Raw genomic sequence first — 12263 nt, 5'->3', positions numbered from 1 at the left:
ACACAGACACCAGAGAATTATTTATTTAGAATAAACATCAGTTGAGGGAATTGAATGGTAGAAACTGCTAAATTGTTCGTATCCTTAGTCACAAGTACAAAAGCTGCCTCCAAAACGGCATAGCAAAGAAATAGTATTATTCCTTGGTCTTTTTCCTTGGTATTATTTGGTCTTTTTCTATAGCAGTCTTCTCAGTTATACTCTTAATGATCTGGAAATGCAGCAACAGTATATTGTAATACTAATTTGAGTATGGAGGAAAAGCTTTTGTTGTCGGTACTAACCTTTGTTTATTACTGTGAAAAAGCCACAGTAGCACGTCATGCAGATCTAATTTGAGAATTATGTGTTGAAATTATTATGTAATTCTTTTGTTTCCACCCTGTTCAGATGTTCTGTGACTGTTTCTGTGTATTTTGTTTTAAAGTGTTTATAAGATTGTTTACAAGGCTTTGTTTGTTTATTGCCTAGCAAGGTAATAGATGCCAGAGTTGACTTTACCTTGGTTCCTCACCACTATGTAATATTATAAGTAGGGTTAACTTCCAAAAATTCAGATTGTTTCAACTGTCTTTGCTGTGCAAATATTGTGGTGCATTTGGTTGCTCTTTTAATTCACTGATTTATCTGCATATTAGATTCTGGCACCAAACTGAAAATGCACATAAATTTATTAAATTGGCAGTATTTATTGGGTTTTGTATGTTGCTTTTACATGGTTTCCCTTTCTGTCTCAGGGAAAACAAGAAACAGAGTGAATAAAAAGCCTGTGCAAGGACACAGAGAAAGGTGATGGCAGTCCTAGCAATATTACTGCAGTCCCCTGGTGCTGAGTCTCATGCCACTGCCCTTCACTGTGGTGCCATTTGGGAACTCAAGAGAACTATAGGTACCTCCTACTGTAAACTGGGCAGGGAGTGATGCAGGTTTGAAGACTTATCTTTCAGGGCAAACTTTCCAGTACACACATGGGAGGATGTTGAACAGTAGAGTAGATCCACAGCTTTGCTTTAACCAGCTGGTAGAGGGCCCATATTCTGCTCCATAGTAAATTTCCTGCAACATCCATTCATTTCTATTTCTAGAACATGAAGTCTCTCTCAATACAGAGGTCCACCTGTAAACTGTGTAAACTGCTCTGGGAAGAAGATGGAACACATTCACTTTTCATGAAAAACACAAATATATATATATATGTGTGTGTGTGTCTGTGTGTCTGTGTATATATTTAGTATATTTTAGAGAGTTTCACATGCTTTTTCAAAGGAATATAAATATATATACATGTATATAAAGACTTCGTTTGAGTACTCATCTCTGAGTAAGGAAACAAACTGGTCTAAGAAGCCAAACAGCGTGTGCAACCAAATTTAGGACTCTTCAGTTTTTTATTGGAAAGCTTCAGGTGGATGCTTGTGATTACACAGCAGTCTGTGCACTGCAGCAGATCCCATAAGAAGAAGTGGTCTCACCAGATTTGCAACCTTAATAAAAAGTCATTCTATCACAGAGAAAAAAAAATCCTATTTTCAAAAAGCATGATATGATTCATCTGTGTTTAAGTCACTTTTAAGAATAAACAAAATTTGTGCTTTTAGAGCACCAGTCTCTGCCACTCCACTGCTGGTAAGATACAGCAAACTACTGTGCTTCAGCTTCCCTGAACAGCAAACACTGGGGCCTGTGGAACCAGTATGAACTGATTTTACATAAAGGTTTAACTCACCCATGACATGGGAGACAAAATAACTCTCTTGCATGTTTGCAGAGCCTGCTGAATCGTAAAAAATGCAGGCAGTCTGGAAAACATGCCATACCACGAGTTCAGAAATAATTTATGTTTCCCTTCTGATTATATGCTGAATATTGGCAGGCCAGTCAAGGAGGACTATTTATAACATACAGTAGTTGCAAAAAGTTATTTCTTATTTACATGAAATGAAAAAAAGCTAAGTTAATAAGATGGTTAGAAAGGTAGGATGATAAAGAAACCTTATACTTTTAGACATAAATAGTCAAATAACTTATGAATATGATTGATATTTCAGTCAAAATTCTGAGTTTGGGATGGCTTTTTGTGGTTAGGCAGTCAGAATTTCACTGTGCAGTGAGTGTCAGCAATTTTTCCTTTTCTCCTCCTCTCAAAGGGATGCTCTTATCGGGTGACTTTCCTGTGGAAGAAGGATGACCAGGCATTTTTGGTTTTGACACTTGTTAAGTAACCTGATATGTTTTTCCTTTGTTTGTTTGTTTCTGTGGCTCTCATTTCCAAGACATGTCCTGTGGACTGTTCAAGTCCACTTCAAAAGTGAGAACTAAGTGTATCTCCACAGTGTCTCACTGCATGCTGTCTGTCTGAAATGAAATGAATAAATGAAACGACTGACTCTTACACTAATCGAGTCCATCCATAACCATACCAGGGTTCACATGGTTAGCCCTCTTAAAAGCTCCAAAATTTAACCCTATTTTGGAGGGCAGAGATGAAGTTTTTTCCACATCCCAGATGTCTATCCTAGTAGAGCACTGACAAAAAGTTCTACCTGTGAGATGCTGATTTTTCTTGTTGGACCAGTGTCAGCCTTCCTATCCTAGAATATGAACACTTCAAGGGTTTTTTCTGGGACAACTGAGCTAATTAAATGTATAGTTTCACAGTAAGATAAGATAATTTTCTTGTGCACTTTTGCCCCCTTATTAGGTTTCTTTGTCATAGATTTTATTTGGTTCCAGGAGACATCAGGGGCCAGTGAGAAATGGGTGCTCTGCAAAGGCAGGGGAGCCTTGATTTTATTCTGGTTGCAACTTCAATTGAGGAAAGAAGAACATAAGACATTTCCCTCTCTACAGCAGAAAACCCAGTGATTTGCATAGACTCTGATCTCATCTGAATGTGGTTTTAGCATGGCTGTTTAAGATATTAATAGACTACTTTTAACTTGGACCTCCCTAAATATCCTCACAGTGGTATTGTTACTGTAACAGCACACTCCTACATGATCCACTTTGGTTAGCCTTAAAAATACTTTAAAACCAGAAAGGAAGAATGGAGTCTTTGTCTATGAATGTTAAAATCTATCTTCATCCATGAGAAGCTGTCGATGATTGCCATGGAAACATATACTAATTGTCCATGGAGCCTGTAAAGTAGTAAGAAAAAAAGGTAACATTTGTCAAGAAATAACGCTTTGTGAGACGTGACCTGAACCAGAAGATTCTGAAAAGCCAGAAAGACATGGTGTGGTAGAGCAAGGCCTTTCCTTCTCTTGATCCTCTCTCTTGCACACAGACCATCTTGGTGTCCTGCCTAAAGAGACCACATTTCCATTGAATAGGAGGAGTGTCATCATGTCCCTTGATGTCTGCTTACATCTTTCAAAACACAGGGGCTGCTGGACTCTGACTGCAATCAGAAGGCAGGACAGCCATCCACTCTCTATCATAGTTTGAAAGATTTGATAGGTCACATTTCTCACTTTTTTTAAATGTCATTCTTTTCAGCTCTGTAAAAATGCCATTTTCCAGGTCTATGCGTATGCTTCTGGGCTAGGTGTGATGCAAACCCAGTCATAGCTCTCACCCTGTGGAATTTTCAAGGTAATTTAAAAGTTCACAGCATATCAGTGCAGTAAGGAGGAGAGGCAGGACAAAAGAATACACTCATGTATAACTAGGCTGGTCAAAAGTATATCTCAAGAAGACTCAATAGTTAGTAGTTGATTTTTGTTTCTGTTTTTTTTTAAATAAATCTTGAAGTGCTACTGCTAAAATCTTGTATTTGCCATCAGTTCTCCAGTGGCCAACCCAAGAGGCATCTCAACTCTTAAAAAAGCACACTAAGGCTCTCTGGATCTTTAAAGTGTTAATCATCAGGTAGCAAAGGCATTTATCTGTTCTAGGAAGTACTTTTGTGGCTGCAATGGTTTTAAAAGAGTAATGAATGACAAGCACCAATTTTGTTCATCACCAATTCAGACTGTTGTTATTGACCTAACCTGCTGTGTACTACTCAATTTAAACAATTCTTTACTCATTACATGGGTCATTTAACATGGGCAGAAAATAAAATCAAGAACAAGGAGTGGCTGTGCTTTGCCTCTGTCTTTCCATTACAGAGGACTCTGCTCCCTACTGGGTCCCAGTGTGAATGCACAAACAATGTCCTCTCTTAAGGGAAACAGATTCCTTACCCACTAGGAAAATGGTGGAGCTTAGGATTAGTTTCTGCTGAAAGGCTTTCCTCCTTACTATTTCTGCAGGGTTTTATAAGAAGAAATATACCTATATATAATTTGCTTAAAAGTGGATGCCATATGGACTTCTGCCATGTGGGCACTCAGAACATGTATGACAGCACATTACTGCAGAAGAATTCTTAAATAAAATTGCCATTTCAACCACCACATGACTAATATTGATTTTAAACCAATGAGGCCCCCTAACAGAATGATAGCAATGGAAATTTTCAGTGTGCTTTGGATCAGAAAGAAGAAATGAAATTGCTTTATATGTTCCTACTGGAAACATCACAAACCCACATTTCTTTACTATCTGAAGTCCGTATTTTGACACACAAACAACCGTGCTTTTCTGCAGGTGCAAAAAACCAGATCACTTAGGGGTTTAGTTAGTCTCTTAATATCACTTCTTGCAGATTTCATTGGGGATCACATAAAGAGAAAGAGGTAACTAGAAGGGTGAGAGGGAGGCTTGTTAGGCTGAAGATAGAAGTAATGGCCAAGGCAGAGCTGTGTGAGGACAGGAGCTGTCCAGGCAGCCCACGTTTACTGGATGAGAGCCACTGCACAGCTGAGGGCTTTTCCCTTTCCAATTTTTTTCAACTCTTAAGCCTATGTTCTTCCAGTAACAATACCAGAAAAGTCCATTAAGTGACCTGCATGAAATTTGTCTGCTCCTTTATTTCTTCTTTGTGGATAAATCCTTTCATATGGTGAGTTGGCTGAGGCAAAGCTCGTGGCAGAAACTTTGGTCCAGGTGAACTTTATTAGATATTTCCCTCACAGGATCACTGCTGGCTTAGAGATAACTAGTTTACTTCTAGCTCCAGTATACACTGTGTGGTGATCTCACCTGGGACTGGTCAGCATAGGACCTTAGCAGGCTCGAGTGCATAGTTTTCCATATAAACACTGGCTTAATTTTTTTGCCAGCGTAGAAAGGGGCACTTGGCCTTGTTCATGAATAATTTTTCTATTATTTTTTGTTACTTTAACTTTCCAGAGTGTGTATCAACACATTCTAAAAACAATCATCAGAGGAAAACTAAATAGCAAAAAAATACTGATATAAAACACGCACATTTCACAGAAGCATTTGATATTCTCTGTTCTGATATATTTTGTCGAATCTTGATGAAGTGTTACATATTTAGGAAAGAAATTAATATCAAAACAGCTTTATATCCAGGTGCAACATGCACAGGTAAAGCATAAGTGAAATGAGATAAAATATTCTGTTTGATGATTAACATTGAACAAGGTTGTATTGAACAAAGAGATGGCAGAGGTTTTTTATACGAATCTACAAAAAATGACAGTGCAAAGTATTAAATGGTCTGGGGTAACTACTGATTCACTATCAGAAAAGTTAGGCAGCCAGACTACTAGACATTAAATGGCTCAAGAGCAATATGCTGAAATTTTGTTCAACTAGAGACTTAGATCTTCAGTATCCACTCAGACATGTAAAACCATCTGGAAAGGTGAGCTTAAAAACTACTGAGCATGAGAGTAAACCGAGGGTTAACAAAAATAATATGCAAAAAATAACTCCAACAAGAAACCTTAAATTCAAGCATTGCTTTAGAATGCAAAAGAGTGCAAGAGATGAGTCAGTCTCAATACCTTGGCAATAATATGCAAGCCAGTGGGGATATCCAGAATGAAATCATGTCACAAATTGGCAAGGCAGCAGCTGCATTTATCTGCTTAAAGAAGATTCAGTCCTTGAAAATCCACAACTTAAAGAACAAGCTGAATATTCAATTCATGTTATTTTCAACTCAACAGATGGATGGGAAAGCTGGAAATCTACCAGAAGTATAGGCAGTCATCTAAGAACTCTGATAAAACACTCACAGAACTTAAACTTAGAAATATTGTAATTTTTAAAATAGGTGACTTTCTAATAAATTTTCCAAAATTTACCAGTATGTACTATCAGATATTAACAACAACAACAACAACAACAACAAAAAGATGGCTGTGATTCGTGTTGGTAATAAACATGGAGAATGCCAGGGTAAAAGTACATACAGAAGTGTAAGCAAAAAAGGAGAGTTAAAAGAGCACCTTCTGCTCAACACTCTGAGAATTCCCCACCATGAAGATCATAAAAGTTGCTGTGTATGGGAGCCCACATGGCTGTTGCCAGGAGGCTCCTGGTGGCCCCCACAAGGAGAGCTCAGGCCAACCTCCCCTTGCCCCCCTCCCACAGCAAGGGCTCCCAGAGCAGCAGGAAGCCCTGGGTGGATACTTCCCAACTGAGCAACAACCACCATCTCAGAAAATGAGTATCTGCCTTCCACATGGGCTTCTGTGAAATTCAAGCCATGAAACTGAGGGTGTTTGTGAGCTCCTTTGAGTCTGTATGATGGAGCAAACATCCAGTTGCTCCTGTGTGTTGGATGGAGGGGTAAAAGCACTGTAATGGCTCAAATAAACAATGCTTGCATGCATCAAGCAGCTGCTTCATCTGGTTGCATTCTCTGCTTGGGGGTTTTTCCAGTAGATTCACCCAACTCAAAATTTTAAGGGCAAATTGCAGGAGAAGATATCCCTTTTTTTGTAGGCAACTACAGAAAGACAATTCTAGTAATTTTTATTTGTATACTGTAAATACAAAAATCATCATTATGGAAAATAGTGTGACAATCCAGAAGGAAGCATAAGTAGCAAAATTGCAGACCCTTCTCCAGACACTATTTTTCATTACACTGGGCCTTGTCTACTCTAACATGCTTCCCAGTTCTTCCCAGCTCCAGCCAGCTGCATGTTCCTATCTGGTCCTTCAGCAAAGAGAAATATAAAACTGCATCAATAGTAAAATCCTGTATAGTTCAGATTCATTCTTTTGCTGCTGGATGGAACTACAGAGATTCTATTAAAAACCCAGGAGCTTAAAATGTACTTCAGGAAAGGTCTTGAAGACATTCTTCTTTCCTGATGGTCACTGTCCCTCCTTGTGCTGCTGACTACAGCACCCCTATCAAACATCCAGCTTGCTTCCCTTGACCTGCTCTGTTAAGGTGAAGTTTGTCCTTACTTGCCTTCACCTTGCTCCTTCGCCATTGGTTTTTTGATTTTATTGTCATCACTCCCCTCACCTTCTCTCATTAGCAAAGCATGGGACAGCATCTTTTGTTGGCTTCCTCCAGTTCTAGCCTACAGACACCCTTCTATACAGAGCAGCTGGACTTACAGGACACTTACGTATCCTTGCTAGATGCAAATCTCTAACTTTGTATAAAAATGAATAAAGGTAATTCAGTTCATCAGCCCTAGATATTTTAAAGTATATTATTTTTTTTCTCTCTAGAGTAAGAACGGTCCTTCTTCAGAATACATTGAAACTTATCTCTAGAATACATTGAAACTTTTCTAGACAGCTGATCATTACAGCGGGTTCTGAATTTGATAGATCCACAAACATGATATGGGTAGACCCTATAGCAGTGGGCTGCCAGGACTCAGGACCAAATTCATGTTTGTTTAAATACATAGCACATTTCCCCTGGATTATGAGGACTTATACTTTTTTTTGAGCAAAACGTACACTTCTCCTTTAGTGAAGACTTGAAAATACTGAACTGTGAATTGAAATATTTCAATATGCTGAACTTAATTAGTTATTTTATTACTTGAAAAGAAAATCCCAACTGGCTTTGTAAGATTGTAATTCACTGACAGCATCTACATATAAGCTGAGCAGAAACATGATGCAGAAAGCACTGATACACAATCAGCACGTACTATCCCATTTTCAGAGCAGAATCACATGATAGAGTAACTGTGTTCTAGAAGCTTAAATACTAACTGGGATGGAGCTTTAATCCTTTTACTCTCCCGTCTCAGCTGTGATATTATGAGGCTGTCTAGTCAAATTATTGTATCCCCTAGTAGGAGTCATGTGGGTGCTTCTCTTATTTCTGCATTTATAATGCAGGCAGCACTGTGCCACCTAAACTACGTCCTTGTGTCTTTTTATTTCCTTTTATACTTAATCACATGTAAAAATTGTCCGTAGAGACCTGAAAACCAGAAAGAAGCAAGACATTGAAAAGGTGTAAACGAAACGGATGTCGATTTTAGCAGCTCCGTAGGTCAGCCTCCACACCTGGCCACTGGTGAACAGTGGTGAGAAGGAAAAAAACTTAAAAAAAAAACCCAAAAAAAACCCCCACAACAAACAAACTTCTTTGCAATCTGTAAGACAGATTGCAGTGTCCACGAAGTGTTTGCAAAACCACCTCCAACGAGCCCGGGCGCAGCGGCCGCTCTTACGCAACCCGCGGCTGCCCTGCTGGGCGGCTCTGCGGTGCGCGGCTCGGCGCCGAGCGGCGACAGCCCTGAGCGCTGCCTCGGCACTTCGCTGCTAACCACAGCACCGCCCGCACCGCTCCAGCACGCCGGAATTAACACAATTCGTTCGCCGGCAGTTCTGGCCGTGAAGAAAGGGTGCATTCCCGCGGAGACCTGGCGCTGCGCAGGGCGCTGGGGCCTCCCTCCGCCGAGCGACAGGGACGCTGCAGGTTCCGTCCCCTGCCGAGCCGGCAGAAGCGCTCAGGAGAGGCGGGAGGAGCTCTGGGACCCTGCGCTGCGCCCAGCGCCCCGCGCCATCCCGGCGAGCACCTCCGCAGGGCTCCCCGCCCTCCCCGCCGCTCGGCCCCAGCGCTGCCCGCTCTGCTCCGCTCCGCTCCGCTCCTCTCCCGGCCGCCTCCCTCCGCAGGGAGAGCGGCCCGCCCGCCTGCCCGGCCCCCCCGGCCCCGCGTCCCGCAGCCGCCCCCCCGCGGGGTCACCCGGGGACAGCGCCCGCCTCCCGCCGCAGGAAGCGCCGCAGCCGCCCCGGCGCCTCCCGCTCGGCGCTCGCCTGTGGCAGGTGAGACTCGCCGCGTCCCTCCCCGCTCCCCCGGGGGCCGCCCCGCACGCTCTCCCTGCCGGCCGAAGGGACGGGGCCGGGGGGAGCTGCCCCGGGCCGGCGTGTGGGGCGGGAAGCCCGAGCGGGGGTTCCGCAGGCGGGCCGGGCGGGGGTCCGGGCGGCGCTCCGCTGCCGGCGCTGGGCCGGGGCGGCCGCGCACGGCGGGGATGGAGCGGCGCCGGGCGGGAGCGGCGCCGCCGGCCGCCCCCGCAACCCGGGCCCGGCCTGCCGCCGGGGCGGAGAGGCCCCGGTGTGCCGCCGCCCGGGCAATGCCGCTCCCTCCTCTTCCCAGACCTGCCGGGGCTCCCCTGACGGCCCCGGGCTGCCCGCGCCGGCGAGGACCGGGCTAGAGCTTCAAGGGCAGCGTCAGCTGCTGAGTGTCCCCCGGCCCTGCGTTTTGCCAGACGTATTTACTGGCTACACGGGAAGAAAATAGGCTCCAGGAAGGGCTACGTCGTGTTTGCTGCTTCTGCAGAGTTTATTCCACCCCGGGAACTGCTCAGACCTCGCAGGAGGGGCCGGGCTGCTCCGTAGGGAATTCAGGCGCTTTCCCTGCGCGGCGCGTGTGGGAGCGCTGAGCTCAGCTGGGATGGCAGCATGGGAGATGACTGGGAAACCCTAGGGAGTTCGGGTCACAGATGGCAGCAGCCGCGTGTTATCATTCCAGACTGCACTCTGTGACCGGCTGACAAATTGAAACAAGCTGTAAGAACCTCACTGCCAATGTAGTAAGGCTGTTTGCTAATCGTACTTGTGGATCATTTTTTTAAAGGGTGCTACTGGCCTAAGTCAATGCCCCTCATGCAAAAAACCAGAGTTGCATAGGGTGCTCTGTGGGATGCTTCTGCTGGAGTGATGTAAACAAACTAACACAAAATATTATGTGGAAAAAGGAATATGGAGTAACTTAAGTCCTGCAGCAACAGGTGGCAGAGCTGAGGGGAAGAAGAGAGTGCATGTCCTGTCTCTCTGTCTTGCATGTCTGTCATAGCAAAATCTTCGTCCTTTAGGGGTAGGGCTTTGTCTCACCAAGACAGCGCAAAACACGCGGCGAAGGGATCGCTGCCGTCGCAGGAGTTCGCTCTGCTGGTCCTGCAGCATGGAGCAGTTGTGCCCTGGGGCAGTCAGGAGGCGGTGAAAAGCAGAAAGAACCTCAACAAAATGCAGAACATATCCGATAATCAAATCACAGTTCTTTCCCACCTTTAAGATTTTTCTTTCCCCGCAGAAAATATACCTGAAAGAAAATACTTTAGGGTACCGAGGCGCTAAACCAGTGGCAAAGGGAAACAGAAAGATACTGTGTATCATTAAAAAAAGTTCACAGCGTCAATCTATGAGGCAAAGTTGCCAAAAGGGGAAAGACTTGCTTAATGATTTAAAGCACAACAGCATGCTTGGCTACAAAAGATTAAGGTCTTGGCCTTTCTCATTGAATCAATAAACATAAACTGAAAATAGACAGATTTAATATAAATTTATACTGAGCAGTTGAGATAAAACTTGAACAGAATAAATGAGAAGGCATTGTTAGGAAAAAAGGCTTGGGAAACAGTATCAGGATTTATTAGGGAAATGAAGAAAGACATTGTCTCAGATTTACAAAGGAAATCTCTTAAAAAATGAGGCCTAGCAGAAAGAAAGAAAGGGAACCTGCTAATACAACAATACTTTGTTTTCATGGAAAAAGCAGCAATGAAATGGTTTTGAGAAAAAGAAAAGGCCAGGAGAAAAAGTTAAAAGAAATGTCTTTGGTAATGATGGAAACATGCTATTAAAAAGAAATTGAAGTTCTCCAGGTAACATAAACATTTTAGAAAGTAATATCGAAGTAAGTTGACCAACTTAAGAGAAACAAACAAAAAGGACATGGGATAGTATTATTCAGAAGGAAGCTGAAATGGAGGAGATAAATGGCATTAATTTTCATCACACAAATTGTCACAATCTAGAGATCAACCCGAGTAAGACACAAAAAGAGAGGTAGCTTGCAGAAAAATTGTGGAAATTGTGGAAAAGGATTAGGAATAGAGAGTGGGAACCAGAGCATAAGCAGTTAGCTGAACTGCTGCAGGTGTTTCTGGAGACTTTTATATGGGAGGGAAGGATGGCACACTGCTGTCCTAGGGAATTGTGAGCTCATTTTGCTAAGTGGATGGCAGATAAAGGTAGAACCCCAGACCCTGAGACTTTACCATTTTATTTCTTGGTTCATTAAGATACTCCAGAAAAACCTGAGACATTCCTAAATGTACTATGGGCTGCACTTCCAGAAAAAGGACTAAGCAGGAAAACAGCTGATATATGATGATGTATCTGCCATGGCAGGGGATGTCAGAAGCAAGGCCAAGAAAGTTAAGGAGGAAGACCCAAAGCTCCCTTATGGGGCATTGAAAACCAAAGCTACTTACAGAAAATGCAGATTTTATATACAGCTGAAAGAAAGACAAAAGATTGTGAGGAAATTTCCTGGAAAGTTTACCAACTAGAAGGGGCAACTGTGATAAGGGCTGAGGTTCTGCCACTCTTGTGCAGCAGCACGTACACAGCTATGAGGTATGTTGTGTTACAGGACGTCCTGCAGACCAGGAACAGCCTAATAACTATCCTGTACCAAGCTGGGCTTTCTAGGCCATGACAGACCAGCATTTTATGTAAAGAAAGGAGGCAACTAATTTCTCCATCTACCCAAAGGAAATGTGGAATTTTTAATGGGGTGTTTGACACCGGAACAGAAAAAAAAAAAAAAAAAAAAAAAAAAAAAAAAAAAAAAAAAAAAAAAAAAAAAAAAAAAAAAAAAAAAAAAAAAAAAAACCAAGCCAAACCATGAATAAAAAAGGAAGGAAAGCTTTTGTAGAAGGACAAATGTAACAATGTGGTGCAGTTATGAGAATATAGACAGCTAAAGAAAAGGTATTACATAAATATAATTAGAGAAAAAACATACTAAAATCCCTGACCTTTCCAGGTTAACAAAGCAATTCAGCCTCATTTGCAATCAGACTTAAATAACGTCAGTCATTCTAACAAAAGTTGTCTTACATTAGGATATGTTCTCACACAAACTTTACACTTAGGTCTGACCTTGGTTTTCTGAATATGGACCA

General features: G+C 42.6%; 1 protein-coding gene across 1 annotated transcript in view; it reads left to right on the top strand.

Moving 5' to 3' along the window:
- LOC127059250 (translation initiation factor IF-2-like) overlaps positions 1-9468 on the top strand; it is a 30594-nt gene extending 21126 nt beyond the window's left edge. Inside the window, exon 3 of the mRNA XM_050971002.1 lies at positions 8452-9468. Within this exon, the coding sequence (XP_050826959.1) occupies positions 8452-9468 (1017 nt within the window). The remainder of the gene's footprint in view (positions 1-8451) is intronic.
- Positions 9469-12263: the final 2795 nt, after the last annotated feature.

The sequence above is a fragment of the Serinus canaria genome, chromosome 2, assembly GCF_022539315.1.
Source record: "Serinus canaria isolate serCan28SL12 chromosome 2, serCan2020, whole genome shotgun sequence".
Lineage (NCBI taxonomy): Eukaryota > Metazoa > Chordata > Aves > Passeriformes > Fringillidae > Serinus > Serinus canaria.
This window is presented reverse-complemented; position numbering and strand designations above follow the sequence as displayed.